The sequence below is a fragment of the Sciurus carolinensis genome, chromosome 5 (genome assembly GCF_902686445.1).
Source record: "Sciurus carolinensis chromosome 5, mSciCar1.2, whole genome shotgun sequence".
NCBI classification, from domain to species: Eukaryota; Metazoa; Chordata; class Mammalia; order Rodentia; family Sciuridae; genus Sciurus; species Sciurus carolinensis.
The window spans coordinates 170,456,937-170,478,073 of record NC_062217.1 but is presented as its reverse complement, the minus strand read 5'-3'; the positions used below and the strand labels follow the sequence as shown (position 1 = coordinate 170,478,073).

General features: G+C 40.7%; 1 protein-coding gene across 5 annotated transcripts in view; it reads right to left on the bottom strand.

Moving 5' to 3' along the window:
• Positions 1-20,777, bottom strand: part of Edrf1 (erythroid differentiation regulatory factor 1) — a 37,800-nt gene extending 17,023 nt beyond the window's left edge. For 2 of the 5 annotated variants that reach the window (XM_047552970.1, XM_047552968.1), the window contains exons 1-17: positions 20,552-20,777; positions 19,514-19,722; positions 17,925-17,991; positions 17,158-17,283; positions 15,652-15,776; positions 15,255-15,411; positions 11,904-12,005; positions 11,532-11,653; positions 10,748-10,859; positions 8,757-8,904; positions 8,571-8,679; positions 8,075-8,186; positions 6,336-6,596; positions 4,284-4,355; positions 3,860-4,010; positions 1,464-1,652; positions 925-1,125 (exon numbers count right to left, since the gene is read on the bottom strand). In XM_047552970.1, the coding sequence (XP_047408926.1) occupies positions 925-1,125; positions 1,464-1,652; positions 3,860-4,010; positions 4,284-4,355; positions 6,336-6,596; positions 8,075-8,186; positions 8,571-8,679; positions 8,757-8,904; positions 10,748-10,859; positions 11,532-11,653; positions 11,904-12,005; positions 15,255-15,411; positions 15,652-15,776; positions 17,158-17,283; positions 17,925-17,991; positions 19,514-19,722; positions 20,552-20,659 (2,371 nt within the window). In that variant the 5' untranslated portion in view covers positions 20,660-20,777. Of the gene's footprint in view, positions 1-924; positions 1,126-1,463; positions 1,653-3,859; positions 4,011-4,283; positions 4,356-6,335; positions 6,597-8,074; positions 8,187-8,570; positions 8,680-8,756; positions 8,905-10,747; positions 10,860-11,531; positions 11,654-11,903; positions 12,006-15,254; positions 15,412-15,651; positions 15,777-17,157; positions 17,284-17,924; positions 17,992-19,513; positions 19,723-20,551 lie in introns of those variants that run through there. The other 3 variants (XM_047552969.1, XM_047552971.1, XM_047552972.1) reach the window with 2 other exon arrangements.
• Between the last annotated feature and the right edge of the window lie 360 nt (positions 20,778-21,137).

Sequence of the window (21,137 nt, the reverse complement as noted above, 5' to 3'; positions counted from 1 at the left end):
GCACAAAGAAGTGTTTTAAAGGAAACTGACAGGAGTAGTCAAACCTACAGGTTTTTCTACTGTGTCTATTAACATACAATGACCACTTGAGAGAGGGGGAGACAGGGAAGAAAGAGGGCAAAATATCAGGCAAGGCCAGTACACCCTCCTATGCTCCTTCAGCCGCCCACTGTGCAGGATTCTCTGGGAGGTGAATATCAAATGTTATGAAAAATTTTAGAGCATAAAAAACAACCACAGGGGGTTAGAGCTGTAGCTCAGTGGTAGAGCACCTGCCTGGCATGTGTGAGGCACTGGCTTCAATCCTCAGCACCACATAAAAATAAAGACACAAAAAGGTATTGTGTCCATCTACAACTAAAAGAAAAATTAAAACAACAACCACCACCACATGATACATTTCACAAGCTCCTGCAGCAGACTGGTCTTCTGCCTCATCTGCCCTGACCGCAGCCTGTGCACTGACCAGCGCTGGGCTGAGACTGCAGTTATGTATTACATGACCTCGTCCCAGCTTCAGAACCAGACACCCTGAGCAGAGCCACGTAAGACAGTGGCTGTGAACTGATTTTAAAAATGATCATCTCTTTATCTTCATTCAGAAGTTAATTAATCCACTCTCACCAACTTACTATTTTTCAAAGTATGGCTTGGTCTGTGACCAGAAGTGATACCTAGAAAACCCTCCTAGAAAGAAATGTGCTCAGAGACAACTCAAAACTGTCTTCACACCTTGCTTTATACTCATCAACAGTAATTATAAAATATTTTAAACTTTTAATAAAAACAAGATCATGCTTGATTTTAAAACTAAGAATGAGACAATATAGCAAATGTTAAAGACTTATGTTTCTACCATTGTCCAGGCACAAATAAGCTTATGGACAACACCACTGTGAGCCAAAAGAGGCCTCTGTGGCATACCCTGGCAGCTGGACTCCCTGTGGAGGCTGTGCAGGATCTCCTGATCTTCTTTGGTTTGGTAGTGAAACTCTTCCAGGTGTGCTGCTCTATTATTTGCATTCTGGGCCAGCATGAGTTGGATATCACCACACAGGGTCAAATATTGAGAAAGAAACAGCAGCACTTCAGAAAGCATATTGGTGCAGAGGCAGCAGTAAGTATCTATTTGGAAAATAGTGGGAAGGAGAAAAACACAGGGGCATTAAAATTATCGAACACAGTAAATGAAGAAAACCTGTTACCAGCTGAAAGTTACGTAGCACTGCATCTGCTCAAAGTTCATTTTACGCCAGGTAGCAGACGTATTTCAGGTGGCTTTATGTATTCTAAAATGAAGAGATACTAAGCAACTGAGCACAAAATAAAATACTAGGTAACATACAGAGGAATGGAAGAAGTTGTTTTAAGATCAGACTCCACAATGGAAGCCGGAGCGAGGGCCCACAGTGACGGATGCCTTGGCCTCCCTCCCACGTCCCCACTCATGCTTGGTGGCTTACCATGGCTCTGCAAGGCCAGCTTAATGTATCGCAGAGCTCTCCCATATTTCTGAAGACTCATGGCAGCATCGGACAAGACATAGTAGGCCTTTGATGACTTGAGAATCAGCTGGAGTTTCATTTTATGTTGCCAAGAACCAGGGATCATTCCAGATTGACTGGAATAATTACCCTTCTGAAGGGAGCCCACTGTAACACGGGGGAAAAGAGCACATTTTTACTTGAAGGCACATCTCACAATAAAAAGATATCGCCTGTTCTTGACAGAAACACGAGACTTGAGTGCTATGCCATGATGAGACCGGTGAATACAACGCTTCCTGCCTAAACTCAAGGGCATCGAACGGCAGTGTTCAAACCCTTGCGTGGAAGTTTTCCAAAGCCTTCCGCTTCCCATGGGGGGTAACTGTCACTCTCTTCCAGGAGTGCTGACAGAGCCAATTCATGACTGACAACTGCCTCTGGTGTCCAGTCTAAAGCAACCTGCCAAATAGCATGACCTCCTAAAGCACAGCCCCAACCTCAGTCAAAGCAGGTCCTAGACAGGACAAGGCTTCTACCACTTGCTAACCTTACACATCTGGGCTGCTTCCTGGGTGCCATTTTTCAGTCTTCCTGCTGCTCCACCCCTACTGCGCATCAGCTAAACTCAATCACTGCTTATCGCCTCTGCAGAGGCCTGGCTTCTCCTGGCTCCCACAGCAGCCCACGGTTTCCTGTCAGGAACACTCAAAAGCCCAGCCTGCTCCACTCCACCAGTGACCACCTTTGTGCCAAGCACAGTGCCAGGCACCAGGAACAGTGACGTGGAGTTATAAGGTCTCTGCCTTGACAACACGAAGCACACCAAAATATGCTGGGTGTAATCACAGAGGTAAGAGCAACATGCTTTGGAACAAAGAACAAAAACACATGCCTTTTCCCCAGCCTTAAGAGTTCTCATTTTAGGGCTGGAGATAAAGCTTGCCTTGCAAGCACGAGGCGCTGGGTTCAATCCCCAGCACCGCAAAAAAAAAAAAAAAAAAAAAAAAGAGTTTCCATTTTATCATCAGCTAGACATATGAATCTTTCAAGTCAACAAAAACTACTTAGTCTCTACGATGATATCATTGTGCGTTGATTTCCTTTTCCTCGCTGCTGTAAGCATTATTTGTGTGTGAAGCATTGAAAAAACCAGACACTGAGTAAGATGAAGGTCATGCTCACAACTATGTGTGTGGTTTGGGAAACTATTTAATACTAGTGAGTAGGACAGACAGGCTTTGGTGTGTGCTCCCAGCTCTCGATGGTAATGGATGAAGAAACTGACTGGAGAGAGAGGCGAGCATGGTGATTTTGAATTTGAACAGGATTTTCAACTGGGATAATGGAGAGGGAAGAAGAGATAGAAAAGGTGTTTCAGAAAAAGAACAGAAGTCACAGTGTGGTTCTCACTGCAGGCAGGTAAGCCTGGCACATAAGAAGCACCATACACAGCTGCTGGGAGAGCAAAGTCACCTCACCTCCACCTCTGCAACCCTGTTCATGAAAAGAAGAAAGGTCCAGAAAGCACTCAGTATTATTTCAAATTTGCAGGCTTTCAAAAGAATTGTTTTTAAAACAATTGAAATTGTTTAAAATGGGAGAAGAGATAAGGCTGGATTAAGAAATATGACAGATTTAAAAAACCTCCAAAATCTCAAGACTTTTATCTCAAAGTCCACAAGTTCTTCATAAAGGGACATTCCTGAAACACGTCAGATCATCTAAGGTGGCCCTGCCAGCTTATCAGATGTGAAATGACTACAGCCACCACTTCTATGGCACTTACTGCGTACACGGTCCTATGTTAAGCATTTAATCATTGTGACAACCTTCAAAAGTCGGCACTATTATTAGGTCCAATTTGAGAGAGAAAAGGCAATTCAAGGAAATGGGAAATGAGCCCTCAGCAAGCCAGGGCCGGTGGCTGGGCGGTTTGGTCAGCCTGTGCTCAGCACCATCCCAAGCTCTTGTGGGTGCAGCAACTGCTCTGAAGAACTCTACAGGGCTGAAGGCACCAGTTCCTCACAGAGGCTAGGGAGAAACGCAGGGTCCTTATGCTCTTATCAGAAATATTTATGGGGGCTGGAATGTGAGGCACTGGGTTCTATCCTCAGCACCACATAAAAATAGAATAAATAAAGGTATAGTATTCACCTATAACTAAAAATATATTTTTTAAAAAAGAAAAATGTTTAAGGAATATCAAAATTACCCTGCTTTGTTCTATATTTTGAATGAAAAGCTATGTTGCCCTACTTCTCATTCACATGACATCCTTTTTCTCAATTCCTTTCAATGGAATGCCTTAATTGACATAAAGGACCAATATATTACTCTATTGAAGGCCTTATTTGCACATCAATTCAACTTACTTTTGTCCAAAAACAAGGCCATCTGCTTCTCTAGTCCCTCAGGACCCCCCCTTGCTGATTCATCTTCATATTTTAAGGGGATTGGGGTGCTGGGATCAGCTGCTGGAAGGTCACTTTCTTTTTTGATGCTGTTATCTACAGATTTTAAACCCTTTAAAAAGAAGGAAACACATTTACTATATATTATTTACTAATGGTCAAATGAAAAACATAAGGCAAAATTTCTGTTTTAGAAACAGATTTCAAAAAACTATGTTTGATCTGCAAGATTTGGGAAGCACTAATTTGGTTTTCACTTTAGGCTTAAAGAACAAAAAATCACAGAACAATACTCAGAATAACATTCAGACACCTATGAACAAGTGCTATTTGCATATCAAGTAAAAACTTCACTGAGGAAAACGAAGACTAAACTTTGACTTACCTCCAGAACATAGCTAAGTACTAGTCTGCAGCGCTCTTCTGTATCATGGCAAACTGGAAATGCACAACTGGGCTTCAGAAACAAACATTTAAAGTTATTACTGTGCTACAACAACACATCTCCTAGCTCACCTCTGGAAATTTCAAAAACTCTACAAACCAGTAAGTTAGAAATATGCTCTTATATTCAACTTGGCGAGGTTTCTGATACAAAGGTTTATGCACTGTTTCTGTAGATTAAATTATTATAAGCATCATCAACAAATCTAGCTTAAAAAAAGATCTTCCAGCATATGACTGCTTTAAGTACTTAAAATTCTAAAACTAATTCTAACAAAAAAGCAATGAGGGGTAGTAATGTTTTATATAAATGCATATTAAATCCAATAGATTAGCTCAACTTTAATAAGCACTGATACTTGGTAGCTCAGTAAACAATACCATTAATTTACCAGAAGGTTAACAAGAATCACTCATCACCCAAGGACTCACTGTATAGTTTATCTGCTTAAATGAGGAGCAAAACTAGTTAACAATGTACACCCACTAAGTATCAGCATGTGTACAGGCCTCTAGAAGCATTTCATTTTGCAGAATCCTGGAAGGCTGAATCCTTTCACAGAGATGCCCACAAGATGGCACAGGAATCTGAGGACAAAGTGAATGAGTGGAAAAGCAGGGACTCTGGACTCTGATTGCCCATTTTTCAAATCAGCCAACACAGACAAAACTAGCTACAGCATGTTTTAGTGAATACTATGACTGCACTTCTGAATGCCTCAGATGCTAGTAAAGTGCTGTCTCTTCAAGAGTGATGACGACATACTGCTGCATCTTTAATCATCATCTAACTGCCTCACAGTCCAGGGCCTTGTGCTATAATGCAGCTTCCCAAGTACATGTAACTTTCACAATAGATGATTTAACCAGAAAAACGGTTTTTGCTCCACTGTGGGGCTCAGGCTGAAAGTGAACTAAGACTCAGATGAACAGTTAGTGGCTCTTCCCTACGGTCATGGAGTCGAGTACTTCCTGAGCACACACCGTGTCCCAGACACGGGAGGCGGAGAAGGATCTACCTGCAGTGTGCTCACATTCCAGAGAGCGGAGATGGCACACACCAAGGTGGGTACAGAGAGGCCCAAGGAGCTGACACAGGGCGGTGCCGCAGAGTGGTCAGGGGAGGTCTCCTCTAAGAGGTAACAGTTCAGTTGAAAGGGCAGCCATGAGTAAGTTCTAGGGAGAGGTATGTCCAATCAGAGGCGCACAGCAATCAAGGCAAAGGCCCTTAGATACCCTTGAACCTTTTGAGACAGACAACAGAACTAGTGGGGCTGTGGGAAAGGAAGGGGAAAGTGAAGGATGAGAAGGCCAGAGACACAGGCTATCTTTTAAAGTAACAAAGAGATGGCCTCACAAAACTTGGTTGGATATAAAGTTTCCAACTGAACATCACACTTGGAGCTTAAGAGATTATCTGTAAATGTGACTATCTCCGCTCATGGAACAGCCAGAACTCTCCCAAGGCTGACTGGATCTAATCGTAGGGAGGCAGCACACAGGAAAGCACACTGGCGACAGACTGATAGAAGTCTTAAAGCCCATGCCAAGGGAAAGGTAAAGGGTGTGCAGTGTTAGAGACTGTCTACCCCAGGTCATAGAAAAGTACAGTCCTACCTGCAGCAGGACAACATACCAGATAGCTCTACATATGGATCAAAGTACAACCTCCCACTTCTCCTCTGACTCTACGTTCAAAAACAACCCGTATATGCCATTTCCCAGCAACTCAAAACCTGGCAGGCATGCCCTGGTGGCTGCTGGTATACTCAGGCCACCAGCATTGCACAATGTGGGTCAGTTATCCCAGGACAAGACTATTTCACTGTGGGGTTCTAAAACCAAGTTTAGAATTCAGAAAGCCAAGAATTATTAGACCCTGAATCACAAAAGACTTACTAAAGCACACCATGTTTGAGAGGCTAATTGCATTCAATTAACACCTGTTTCTTTTTCCACTAATAGACCTTTAATAGAAATCCCACTTGCTCACTCTGATCTGGTGGATGGATTTGTACTTTTCTGGCACTGACAGTTCTCCAACAGACTTGATGATGGCGACTGCTTTGTTATCGTCCGATGGGTCGGAGCTGGTGCTGTAGGACCCATTTTCATCACTGTCAGGCATCTCCTCCTCCTCTTCACTGTAACTTTCATCAGAATTCTCATGTAAAGGAGATTCTGAATTTTCTTCCTTTTTAGGCTCATCCAATTGAAAAAGTTCTGAAAGCATGTAATTGGCTGAGGCAATAATCTTATAAAAAGAAAAATAAGTGTAAGTGACTGTCACCAAAATTGTCTCATCATCTGAAGACGAAGCAATTTCACCACCACATGCACAGGTCTGGTAGGGTGTCTGCACATTGGTCTATTTTCACCATACAGACCATCGCACACACAGAAAGGTTCTCAAAGCTAAAAGTCCTGAGTGTGCTCTGTGAGATCCTCGTGGTTCAAAGTTTCATTTCTGGAAATTATTCCACCCTGAGCCTTCCCTCTGAAAACAGGTGTCTACTGCATTTCACAGGGGACAAGCAAAAGCTTTTAAGGGTTAACTCAAATGTCAGTAAATCCCACCCAAACCAAGTGAGAAATGGGAACTTTTCTTTATAATCTGATTACAGCTTATCTTTAAAAGGCAATATTTACTATATGACTTATACTTCTAAAGGCAAAAACCTCACTAGATTAAAAAGGGAAAAGTCCCTCCCTGATTGCTCTTAAGTCAGCACTTGCATATTACCATTTATCTTGCTATTATTTATTGATTCTCTATCATAGACAATAAACACTTTTTAACTTTCACATAAAACATTCAAGTGCCACTAACCACCACCATCTCACACAGTAATTAGATACTTAAGTCGGAAATTGTTCTGTGTCTGTAATCCCAGCTACTCAGGAGGTTGAGGCTCGAAGAATGTGAGTTCAAGGCCAGTCTGGGCAATGTAGTGAAACTGCCCCCCCCATCTCAAAAAAAAAAAAAAAATTCTTTTCTCATTTTTATTCAAACAAAAAATTTTTAAGTTTGGCCTCTGGGATAATGTATTTACAATCTGGATGTGGCTACAATAAAAATTAATTTGAATCTTTAAAGGAAAAGTGCATATCCTATATACCTTTTCTGATCTAAGTAGCATACAATTAGTCTTGTACCAAAAAATACAGCTATCAAATTCCAACAACTGAGGATAAGAGTGGCATAAAATTGCAAGGAGTATGTCTAAGAGAATAGTTTAAGAGGTGTTTTTATGTACCAAAGTATGGGAGGCGAACCTATTTACACTAATAAATAACATGGCCCAGTTGTGTAAATAATTTTAAGATACAAGTTTCTGATCTTCAAATAGTGATAGAACTGTTAAAATCGCACAAGATCTAAATGGATTAAGCAATGCTAACTAAAAGAATTATAACGTGAATGACATACATTTTAAGTAGTTGCATCAAAAAAGTGAAATCTGGTAAAATTATTATATTTAATCCAATATCTACAAACTATGACGTGTACATACAAACACACGCCCCAAAATTGTCTGTATTTTATACTGACAGCACATCTCAATTCGGATAAGGCACATTATTAAGTGCTCCACAGCCATAGAGGCTGCTGCTGCCATGCCAGGTGAGGCAGGCTAGGACCTGGCTAAGGAGGTTTCACTGCCCAGGCGACAGACAGTTCTTGGTCAGATTGTTAACATTTTGTCAGAAAGCGTATGAATGTTATCTTACTTGAGGATGTCTGCTTTTGTCCAGCAATTTGACACAATTAAGAAGCAATGTTCTAATAGTCCCATAGTGTTTTTTATTTTGATTCTTCTTCATCATCATGTTACAAGCAACCCTGAAAGAGAAGGTTATATCACTTTACTCCCCCTCATCCTCTGCAACACTCAAGTCTGGGAACACTCCTGCATCTTCCCAGCAGAATAAGGGTTATAAGAAAAAACTAAATATTGCATTTTGCCCACCTACCCCGAAAGGTTTATATTATACTATGGTTTCACAAGAAAACAGAATGATATTTGGTACAATGTGTTTATATGTGTGAATGCGTGCCTGTCTCTCCTATACACACACACGCACATATGTACATATATACACATATATGTAAACATTTTTCCCACTTTGAAAACCTTAAGTATTTTACAGCCTTGACTTGAAGAGTGTGAATATACACTAAAATTTTACATAAGGCTAATTCAACTTAAATTTTTAAAGCACTCACTTATATAAGAGAATGGCTACTGGCATTGTGAATGGATTCTGGTATTTGTCTTCTGTTTCTTCACAAAGAGTAGTGAGATCATAGAGCTTCACTATATCACTGCCACTTGCTAAAAAGAAAAACAAATAAACCTCATTTTACAGCAGTCATCCAGATCAATCATTGTCTATTCAAGAACTAGTTTACCTTTAAAGAGCCAATAGGTATGTCCTTCTTTGGTACAATTAGATTTCAGAAATGATAAAATATTCTGTGCAATGTCCTTTATGACTTTAGTAGAAAAATTAGAGTTCTCCAAATTGGGAATCTCTTCCGTCTTTATCATTTCATACTTCTGTAAAACATGGATGGGAGGCAGTTCAAGAGAAAGGTAACCTGAGGCAGAAACACCTTTCTTCCTAAAAAGCAACCAAACACAAATCTGCAAACAGAGATCCATGTAGCATCCAAGAGTGTAAGTCAGTGATTTTCTATCTCTTCCTGCTCCAACATCCCCAGGATCCAGACCCAGTACTGACCGTGGCCCACTACTGGAAACACTCTTGGGGTGCGGGGTGAGGGGGCAGGTGTCATACCAGATCTAGAGCTTCAGGTTTACCACTGTTTCTGTTCTAACTGCACACAGTACTGAACACTTCCTTCCCCATTCTGCTGGTTTCAATAGGGAAGTTAGTAAGTGAAGGTAGACTTTACTCTGTAAGCTTTTTAAAAATAATGTGTTTCTGGTCTCTTCCACCCACCCACATACACACCAGAGCATGGCTCAAAGGAAGAGCATCACTTGAGATGTTTTCCTGGTAGTCACTTCTCTTCCCTTGAGTTAGGGACTGTTCTTTTGCAGGGACAGAGCACAGAGCTGGAGGTGGCAATAGGAGCAAAGGCTGCATGGCCGGTACTACTACCATTTTTAAAGTACCTCTTTGTTTCTTTCCATATTTCCTGAAGTACTGTAAGACTGAAAGCCCTGAAGCAACTGATCAGGACACCAGACAAGGCTGCCTAAGGTTGGTTTTCATCCTCCTGAGATCATCTAAAGGCCCCACGGTTGTACTTCCCTTCCTCCCACAATCCATACTGCACTATTCTGGTTCCTCTCTCAAATGCCCTCTCCCCCATCCACCCACACAGGGAAAGGCTCCAACATGTGATTCGGAGAGATTCCACAGTGATGAACCCAGCAGTACCCCATGGTGCTTCAGTATTTCTTCCAGCCCCATCTTCTCTGAAGACTGTCACTGCAGAATGCTCACTGGACCTCTTAAGACTTCCTCAAGCTGAGTGTGTGATAAAAACACATCACCTTCCCTGCCTACACCAGTTCAGTGCCCCTATCTTAGCAAGAGATACCACCATTATTGTTGTCCTAGGATCCTGGGTTCCTTGGTATCTTCCTCCCTTCAGTTTCACTAATACTGTACCTACCTCTCCCCTCTCCCCTGCCCCCACCATAAGCCTCTCACTAAATGTTGCCACTTAAGGTAATGGTGTGACAGAGGTTCTCAACCAGGGCTGCAAATCAATCACATGCAAAACTTCCTGGAAAAAAAAAAAAAAAATACACAGACCCTACCATGCTGGGCACACAGGGGTGCCAAGTGATTCTGATGACAGCCCAGGTGAAGAAAAGTTATAAAGGTTAAAAGGATGGCTTCTGGCTGGGTGTGGTGGTGCACACCTGTTACTCCAGTTACTTGGGAGGTTGAGAAAGGAGAAAGGCCAGTCTCAGCAACTTAGTGAGACCCTGTCTCAAAATAAAAAATAAAAAGTGCTAGGAGATGTAGCTTAATGTTAGAGCATCCCAGGTTCAATCCCAGCACCAAAAATGAGAACAAAAAAGCAAAACAAAAAACAAAGAAAAAAAAGAAAAAGAAAAAAAATTATTTGGCAGATACAGGCTCAAATCGAGTAGACAGCTATACAATGAAGAACACATCCAACCACTGGCATTTTCACTTTGCCATCATGGACTTGACACTTAAAGAGTTCTGTGGTTACAAATCTATGCTTAAGTACACTTATGAACTTTCAAGTGAAAACACTCAAATTTCAGTTAATTCACACCTACCTCCCCTGACAAAATAAACCATAGTATTCAGAGGCCTTAAAAACTTTGGTGAGGTATTCTCCGTACCAATTTGCTTTTGAGAGATTATTAGAAAAGTCACACTGTGTCTTACCTGTACAATTCCATTTACATGAAAACACATCACAAGCTCGGGTACATTGCATATCAAGTTGTCCAACCAATAGTCAATTCCAGTTAGCACATTAATTGGTTTGTTGTTATCCCTAAAAATATATATTTCTAATGTTATTTGGTTTAATTGAGATGTTCCATAATGAATCATCTAAGACTTATTTTCCCATTTAAGTATTTTACTCTATGCTCCCTAGATGGAAGATGCCATATATGCTTCATCTGATGAGATACATACACACACACAAAACTCAATGGTGTTATATCTCACATCTTTCCAAAAGCTGTTTCTATTTCTAATTGGTACTATGTTTTCAGTAAGAAAAGAAAAATAGATGACTAAGCCTACTGCTCCTTACACAATCTGAATCAAGATTGAGCACAGATAATAATGCCCAAGCCAGAATTCACATTGGGTAATATGAATACTCATGAAGCATTAAGAAGAATGTTCACAATTAGTTAACAGGAAGTTAGCAAAACATCTCCTTAACCAATAAATTTTCTTGTACGCTCACAAGTTGTAGATTCAAGCATAAGACTATGCCAGTTCAACAGACCTTTGGCTCCATTAAATTAGGTCTAGAATGAGCACTTAGCTATGGGGCTTTCAGGACATTTGCCATTTCAAATGGCAGGGGAAGAAGGGAGGTAAGAAAGCCTAGAAAAAGAGGATACCTAGACAGATAAGGAAAAGCAGATGGAATGCTGATTCTAAAGGAAGCATTTAAAATAACATAAGCATGAGGGGGCACGCTGTTTACCTGAGACGTAAGCTGACTGCTGGATACCTGCCTCCACCAAAGATAGGCATGTTAGATCCCACCAACATGTGGATGTCCTCAAATGTCCACAGGATATTCCGAACAAAATCATTTTTAAGACCCTTTGATTTAAAATGGAGAGATTATAAGAAAAGGGAGATCCACGGTTTCCCCATGATCCACAGACAGACCAGAAAAAAGAAAAAAGAAGACAGAGTAAGTACCCAGAGCTATGAGATCAGAGAGATGTGTACAAGGAATTCTCAGGATCAAGTGGATTTTTTTCCCTATCCATTCCAATCGAGACTGGTTTTTGGATGACAAAGTCGACCGGGGACTAGGTGTTTCGACTTGGCAATGTGGAAAGCATACCTGACTGTTCTCCCCGTCATTGAATAAAGTAGTCAGGTTTTGTTCTTTGGGTGCTGAGGCCACATGCCCCACTATGTATGAGGGCTCAAGAGGCTCACTTCCCTGTGAAAAGTGCAAGGATAAGGAGTGATTCTGCTGCCAACACTTCTTAAAATTGACCCACTTTTAAAGAGTGTTATCCAAACACTGAAGCGCTCATCTCAAGTCTACCTTAGTGAATTAGCCAATACAAAGTTTTCATTCCCTCATTTTTTTAGTAACAATGATTACCATTGCTCTTTTGGGTTACCCCATCTCTACTGAATAGAAAATTCCTAAATACCTCAGTCATAATTTGAGAGATCTGTCATCTGAATAGTCTCTAGTTTAGCATGTCCTAACAGGAGCTTCACAGAATCCTACTCCTGGACACCCAGTGAAACTTTTCAGAGTCAGGTTGAAAAAAATGCTACTTACCATTTTATACTTGCTTTTGAGAGTAACAATGTTTATTGTTCAACGACTAAAAAAATGGTCTTGCAATAGAAAAATCTACTTCATCCCTGTATAAACCAAGGTTTTCCAAATGTAGTTAATCTCAGAACACTTTTTGTTCTTAACATATTCTATGGCAGGCATTTTGGAAATGGGTAAACTCAGCCCACTCTTCAGTTTTTCAACCATTAGAACAGTTGTTACTAAGAAATGGTACTTTAAGCCTAATTTAATGTCAGTGTTCTATCTGACCCCAAGATGGACATCTGTATGTGTTGCTTATTCCATGAAGGTCCATCTTACTCTATCTGTGTGCGCACCCAAGAGGCTTGTGCCCCTCTGTGTGGTGTGCACGAGTCAAGCCAGGGGAGACTGTCAGCACCTTTGCTGTCTTGTTTCCTCCCTCAGGAATCCAAAGAGGACACTGATCTTTTTATTTCATCATTTGTTTATGCAAATTATCAACCTAATGGGTCACTTCCCAAAATTAAATTTGTGAGGTAGCTTCAGAGGGAGTATAGACTGTGACAGGCTCACTGGTCTCAAAAAAAGGTTTGGCTCTTAGGCTATATCTCAGACACCTGAGTAACTTCTATCACTGCTAAACGAAGGCCTCAACCTGGTGGTTTTAGTTGTGAGAACAAGAATTAAAGAGGTGACAGTTTGCAAACAGATCTCCAAATTTTGAAATCCACATAGAAAAATATTCTGTAAAGTATTGTTTTTATGGCAGGCTAGTTCTGCTGAGGGGCATGCCATTGCTAATACAATCTGCTTCTAGAGCCTTCCTAAATGTGTGGTGTGTAGGGTCACAGTGGAGTCCTGCTGTAAGAACAGGTCTCTGAGGCCAGAGAGAGCTGTATGGAAACCTAGCCTGGACTTCACCAGCTGTATTATCACAGAAGATCACCTCCTGCTTAGGAGCTTTCATCAACAATACTCACTGCACATGCAGCTCCAGGGGTGAAAATAAATTTCTACAAACACATATTAAAGTACATGGCCTACGGGGGGCACTAAGTAAATGCTGGTCTGCTTCTGGCACATCAAGCCTACAGATTCTGCAAAATCTCTAAGATTTCTCACAGTAACTCCTAATCAAGGTAAGGACACAAGGAAAAGGCCAGGACAAGGGTAAGATGGGCAGCCACAGAGTGGTATTTCTATTATGTGGTTATTTTTGTAAGGAATAGGTTTTGAAAACAAGGAATATCAAATAAAAAATTCTTCAGTGACAAATATTCACACATAATAAAGTATAAAAACCAAAGAATTCAGAATAATAAATACAAATAAATTTAGGTTTTATTATTTTTCTGACAATACTGTGGATTGAACCAAGGCCTCACCATACTAGGTAAATGCTCTACCACTGAGCTACACCGCTGCCTCCTTAATTACAAAGCAAATTACCATACAACTATTACCCAAATCATAATGTGGGACACTGTTTTAGCACTTAGTACCTACCACGTCCCCTCTTAGTCACAAAACATCCCCACCTCTTGGTAGTTACCATTCTGACTTGCATGTTAATTATTTCCTTTTTTTATAATTTTCTAACTTTGGAAAAAAAATTCATTGTGTAGTTTTATGGAAGGGTTCTCTACTTTAAAACCTACTATAATCAAAATCAAGTTAAATGTGCTCATTCCCTGTAACCCTATAATTTGTGAAGACTAAAACAATCTGGTTGAATAGTGTTCAGCTTATGGAAACACAGAAGAGGGGAAAAAAAACAATTTACCAAGTTAAAGATCTTATTTTTTAGCCAGACATGGTGGCACAGATACCTATAATCTCAGGTATTCAGAAAGCTAAGGCAGCAGGATGGCAAATTCAAGGCCAGCTCTGGCAACTTATTAAGACCCTATCTTAAAATAAGAAATACAAAGGACTGGGTATTAGATCAGACGAAGGGGAATGAAGGGAAGGGAGGGGGGATGGGAACTGTAAAAACAGTAGAATGAATGAGACATAACTTGCCTATATTCATGTATGAATACACCACCAGTATAACTCCATATCATGTACAATCACAAGAATGGGAAGTTATATTACATGTACGTATAATATGTCAAAATATATTCTATTGTCATGTATAACTAAAAAGAAAAAAAAATGATAAAAGAGCGCATTCACAAAAAAATAAATAAATAAATAAAAAGGGCTTGGGATATAGTACAATAGTAGAGTGCTTGCCTAGCACACAAAAGGGCCTGGGTGTGTGTGTGTGTGTGTATTTTAAATCAGGTTTGTCAATATATGTTCCTAAATACACACATGCCACAGTTATGTCTGTGGAGCCACTTTACTCCTTAATAGACACAACAAGGACAACATAAACAATATTAAGAAATCAAGAATATAAAATACAAATCAGACAGCATATTCTTTCTCTTTTTCTTTTTAAAAGTTTTATAATAGGAATGTGGGCTAACACTCAGGGATTTCATTCAGAAAATCTTAAGGGATATTTTAGGACTAACAATCTGACTAGAAGTTTTGGTTAAAATAATATTTACATTATGAACAGGCCTATCAGTCTCAATATTTGGTAGGTACTTCATGTCTAAAGTTAAAAAATACACTTTATCTCTATGCTATATAGTATTCTTATGACTTTAAGGAGAAAATCTATATGGTTATGCTTGGCAGTAGGCTTCTTTAGAACAGTTTGATTTAATTATAAAACTGATCTGGCTATTTGTAATAGTTCTTATAAGTTCTATCATGAAAAACTGAAATGTGCTTTTTTCCACTAATTGTGAAACAAACTGATACAAGATTTCTTATTCCACTTGTCTAGTTTTTTAATAAGACAGTTCTGTTTTCTAAATGTGAGTTTATGGAAGAAGAATTCAAGTATGAACAAACCTGACTGGAAGCACTGGGGTCTTCAGAAACTGAGGAAGGCATTTCAAAAGGAGCAGGCCAGGAAGCCCCTTCTGAGTCATGTGTCTGATGGGAGCTGGTTGATTCCTGTTGTTCTGCAGCTGATGGGACAGGCTGAGCAGCTCCATCACCATTGATACTGCCCAAATCAGAAATTAAAAAAAAAAAAAAACCCACACGTTTTTGACAAGGTTAACTTTATGTAACAATCTACCATTTGTAAAATTAGACTTTGTAATGAAGCATGTATCTTCTAAAAAAAAAGAAAAATGTAAATATATCACAGTGAAAAAAAATTAATTTTACTAACTTCAAATTAACTTTTAGATCAGAATTTCCTTTTTCTTCTTAAGATAAAAATAAACAAGTAGCCAAGTACCTGTAATACAAAAACTTAGAAAGAATAGCCTTCTGGTACCAGTGCTCCTTGCTCTTTTTCTTCCTCTGCCACTTCTGATCTATTAGTCTTTGATAAAATTCTTTCAACCAAGTCCAATCACCAGTCTGAGTAAGAGAAAAATTAAACAAATACAACACACATGTAGTTGAAACTTGCTACTATTTGGATCCTGAATGTTTCCCAAAGACTCGGTGTTGAAAGCTTGGTCCCCTGTCTGTGGCACTATTAGGAGGTGGTGGAACATTTAGGAGCGGGACCTTGTGGAAGAAGTTAGGTCATTGGGACATACTCTTGGAGAGGACATGGGGACCCTGCTTTCCCTAGCCACCATGAGGTAAGCACTCCTCTACCATGTGCTCCCCAACATAATATGTTCCCTCACCACAGGCCCAAAGCAAAGAAGCCAGCTTGTCATAACTGAAACCTCTGAAACTACGAGCCAAAATAAAACTTTCCTCCTTTTAAACTGAATATCTTGGGTATTTTGTCACAGAATGAAAGCTAAGACATACCTATTACTCTTTTATAACTGAGTCTCTATTTTTTGAATATCATTGCATAAGCACACTCACAAAACACCTATCTTTCTAGACTCAATTCATATTACCTCTTTTTAACTCTTTTAAGAAGTCCACATATTTTTCATCTCCTAGGCCAGGCCAAGAGAAGTAACCTTCTGTATATTTTCTTGAGTGCCTGAAGTATGACCTACTTCATACTTCATGGAAATATCAACACCTGTGTTCTTACATCAAAACTGTGAACTACTGAGATTGAGGGCTGTGATTTACTCACTCACATCTCCCAAAACATTGTCCAGTACCCAGTGCACACACAGATTAAACTTAACCATTATTTTTTCGAAGAGAATAATATTTTAAATGTCAATTTAAATCACTAACTCATTTTCCTCTATCAAAACACTGAAGTGATGCTATTTAAAGAGTAGCCTATGAACCAGCAGAACCATCAACTACTTGATACCAGTAAACTAAAGGTTGGGTACAGAACTGGAGAACAAGCCTAGAGAAACTGAAATATTGTTATTATATTTTATAAAAGTGTCCAACATTGACACATAAAGGAAAAATAGCAGTTTATCAACACGCAGTTTGAAAAACCAGGCTTTAAGACATTTTTCACATCTGGTAACAATTGTTTCAGGAGAATTTCTATAATGGAGAGAAAGTATTTTTTAATAATTTAAACTGCTTCTTAAATTTCCCATATTTTTCTGAACTTTTTCTTTACTAACTTCACTCCTTTCCTTGTAAGAAAGAATCCTGGCTGTCAGAAGGAACAAAATAATTTTCTTCCCCATTCTATTTTTCTTTACTAAAGCTTTCTTATCTTCAGTCAATTTTTTCAACTTTTGATTGCTGAAATACTCCACTTCATTTTCACTCTGGGCTTTCTCTGGAACACAAACATTTCTAGTGCTCTTCGGTTGTGCAACACTTTTCGGGGTGTCTTTCACGAGTTTACCTGAGATGACCTCATAAAGAGTTCCTGGATGTCCAGCTCGTCCAGCAGCAGGGTCCTTCCTATGCGGTGCACCGCCATGCTCACGTGAGACTTGCTGTAAGGGATCTTCAGGAGCTTTTTTATATTCTTAGAAGCAATAAGGAAAGATAATTTAGAAAGACCTTTTTAGAGTTATCTGTAATTTCAAATTTCAACTTCATTCAATGTTAAGGATAACGAACCTCTCCTTAAGGTTATACATACTGTAATTTACACAGATGGACCTTTAAAATCAGAACCACTGTACTTTATGAGTCATACTAACATGTTAATGTAAATGATAGTCAAAGGTTTATTTTTATGAGATAGAATTTCTTAAGGATAAGTGCATACCCATCACACTATTGCACTGATCTAAATTTTTAGCATATTAAAAAAAAAACTGCCAACTAAAAATCAATAGAATTTACTGGAAATATAATTCTCGATTGGTAACCTATGTCAGAATAATCCCAAGCAGTATAATCTATTTCAATTACCATTATTAAAATTCAGCAGATAGTATTAGTATTGATATTATCACTACTGTTGTTTTGGGAACTGTTCCCTTTTCTTTGAGGAAAGGACATGTGGTAAAGAGTAATAATTTAGAAACAAAAAAGGTAACAAAAAATTGGATAATCATATCATTTAATCAGGAATTTCTCAAGACTGTGAAACAGTACATGATATAAAACACTTAGCATAAAACATCCAAAATTTCCACTTAAATAATAAGGAACACTTACTTCAGAATCAGAGACAACATCCACATCATTTCCCACAGAATCAATAAAGTCATACGCCATGCCAAAACTACCAAAGGAAAAGAGGCCACGGGTTAAAGGTGAACAGAACACCAGATATCCTTGCTTCTAGGATACACATTTTCCACATTCTAATGTCTCTGAAATCAACATGAATTAGAGTTGGCTAGTGTTTCCTTTTCATACATAAAATAGTATCTTAAAATCAAAAGCATCTTTGATTTAATGAATCAGTAATAATTATAAGAAGTCATTAGGAAACATTTAGAATACTTAGTGGGTATTTTTATTTTTGTCCTTTAAAACTCAAAAAATCTCCTCCAGTTTAAGATTTATTCTTTTTACATGGAAAGATAAAAACAAACAATTAATTATGATTTTAGTTTCTAGGACTGAACTGTTTATAGAAAGATATTGTTTTAAAAAAAATGAGAAAAATGCACCAGACACCAATTTAGAAAAGAAAAACACATGTACACCCAACTCATGCCAGGTACCACATGAGATACATCTGTAGTTTATAAGGAGAATAAGTAGCCGTTGTCACCGTATTCCAGTTAGTAAATGGCAGTCAGGAATGCTTACCCAGGACTGCCAAATACTGGAGCATGCTCTTACAATCTATCATATGCTTTAGGTAAATTACTTACCCTTTCTTAGTTTCAGTTTTCTCATGTGCAAAATAGTTAACAGTAACTCGCTCAAAAGACTGCTATGAGCATTAAATGAGATAAACATAAAATAGCACAGTGTTCCTATTGTCAATATAATTATTTAAATCATCTCATAACAATATCATAATCTATTAAGCTATTCTTCCAAAAAAGGTATTTGGGTTATTTTCAACTTTTTGCTAATATAAATAATGTCACATATAAACAATTTGTATACATAACTTTTACTTTCTGAGGCAGTAAGATAATTTCTAAAACCATGAGCTCATAAGACATTAATGTGTTTATGGCTCTTACTATAAGCTAAAAGCAAATGTTTTAGGTTGAATTACAGAGAAAAAGAAAAGAACCCCACATTTTAAATGGCCTACAAGAATACGACACAAGTACATTTTTCTCTATAAGATGCCAGGCCACTCTCTCATCTTTAAATACCACTAACAGAATTCTCAGGTCCAAAGTCAAAGGTATAGGTCACCCAATATGCTAGAATTTTACATCAGGCTTTTCCAGACCAGACAGTACACCATAGTTTAAGGCAAAACTCAGGAGAACAGATCAGAGAGTGGTAAGGGTTTTCCTTCTCATGTACCACCCTGATTCTTTTGTTTTCATGCATTCAAAACATATGCAAATTAGCTAAAATAAAATCAACCGATTTGTAGTCAAAATTCATCTTTGTTATAACATGATGTAGACATAAAAGAAACACATGCAACCAATATCTTCATATTGTTACATATCCTATTCTGGGGGGGGACACACTTTGAAAAATCAAATGTGATCTTTGGGGTAAAAAACTCAACAAGTTAACGTACATCACAAATTAAGTTGAAAAGTTATTAGTTTTAAGTGGGGGTGAAGCGGGAGGTAAAAATTCAATCTACTAATACTTACCTTGAAAATGGCTTGCTTTTCTTACTATTGCCAAGAATGGTAGTTCCTGCTGGCCCAAGTTTGGCACTCTCTCTTAACCAGTTGGCAGGTGGGAGTTTCAAGTCTGTTTTCTCTTCCAGGCGTGCAAATGCTGTTCGAGGAGGGGCTGAAGAATATTTCACCACAGCTCGGCTCTTCACTTCATTGCCTCCAAGAAATAAAGCTGACCCCTAATTAACATATTGAATGACACTATAATGGACACTCTTAGGAATGAAAATCTCACCTTTATAAAAAGCAGGAACCCACTACAGCAGGCTTCACCAGGAATGTGTATCACCTGTTACTGATAACAATAAATCTTAGCATACATTATCACATTTACTTAGCTCTTTTCCAATAATTTCAGAGAAAAAAGGATGGATGCATCAAGAAGCATGATGGTTATGGTTTTCAGCTTGGAAACAGGTCAACCAATCTGCCTTTTTCAATCTACTTATATAAAACACAGGAGCGCAAACCAAGGGCACTCAATAGCGTCGTGTTGACGAAATGCAAACTTTCATAAAGCAGCTCTTCCGTATCCGAGAAACATTTTCACTTCCACAGTGCACACCATGCGCAAAGTAGCTTCTGGTGGGGCATCTGGGCCTGTCTTGCCGCTGGGCGCACCGCTCGGTCGGTCCGTGGCCCTCGCACTCGGAAGCGCGGCACCCGCAGCAAGGCGCCGGCCCCACGAGCGCTCCCGCACCCCGGCAGGCTCAGCCGGGTGCGTCCAGCCTCCCCTCGCCCGGCCGCCGGCCGTGCGCGCCCCGGGAGGCCCTCCCTGCTGCCTGGCGCGTCCCGGCCCCGCGCTCACACGCCGGCTCCAGGGCGGAGACCGCGTCCGCCGCGCCGCGCTGGCCGCCGGTGGGGGGCCGAGGGCGCGTCGGCTCCGGGACCTGCACACTGCGCACGGCAACGGGCCTCCGCGCCGCGGAGTGTCGGGGGCGTGGACGGCGCCGGGGGCCGCGGGGGTCCTGCCAGCCGCCCCGGCCGCGCGGCCCGCGGAGGACTCACCTGCGCGCAAGGTTCCTCGGAATCTCCCTGGGACAGGAGGCTCAGCCCGCCTCGAGCACCGGCTCCCGCCGGCGGAGCCTCGGCTCCGGACTCCTTGAGGTCCCCCATCACTGCGGCCCAGGGCGGACGCGACCCGGCGGCAGCCGAGGGGCGGCAACGCGAACCCCGGCCCACAGGCGCAGCAGCCCCGCGGCCCAAGCGCCGGAGACACTCCGCGGACCGCGCTTCCGGCCCCTGACAGGAAGGCTGGCGGTGACGCGGCCAAATCTCGCGATCTTTGTAACAGAGGCCGGGCCCCGCCTCCTGCTGCGGAGGCCGCCTCCGGGGGCGAGGGCTGTCGAGCGCCAGAGCCTGTCAAAGCTGCTTCGCGAGGCCACTTCTCGCGGTACTTGCCGCCCAGGCTCCGCCCCTCTCACGCCGCTTGTCTTTGTTGGCATGTAGTTCTCGGACCGAAGCTTGGGACAAAGTCGGAGTCCGGGAGGTGCCCTCTGCGCGGGGCGGGACGCCCTCACGGGTTGTACGAGTTGGTAGCGTCAGCCCTCCTCCCTCCGCGTCCTGCAGTGCACACGAGACCCAAGGGAGAGGC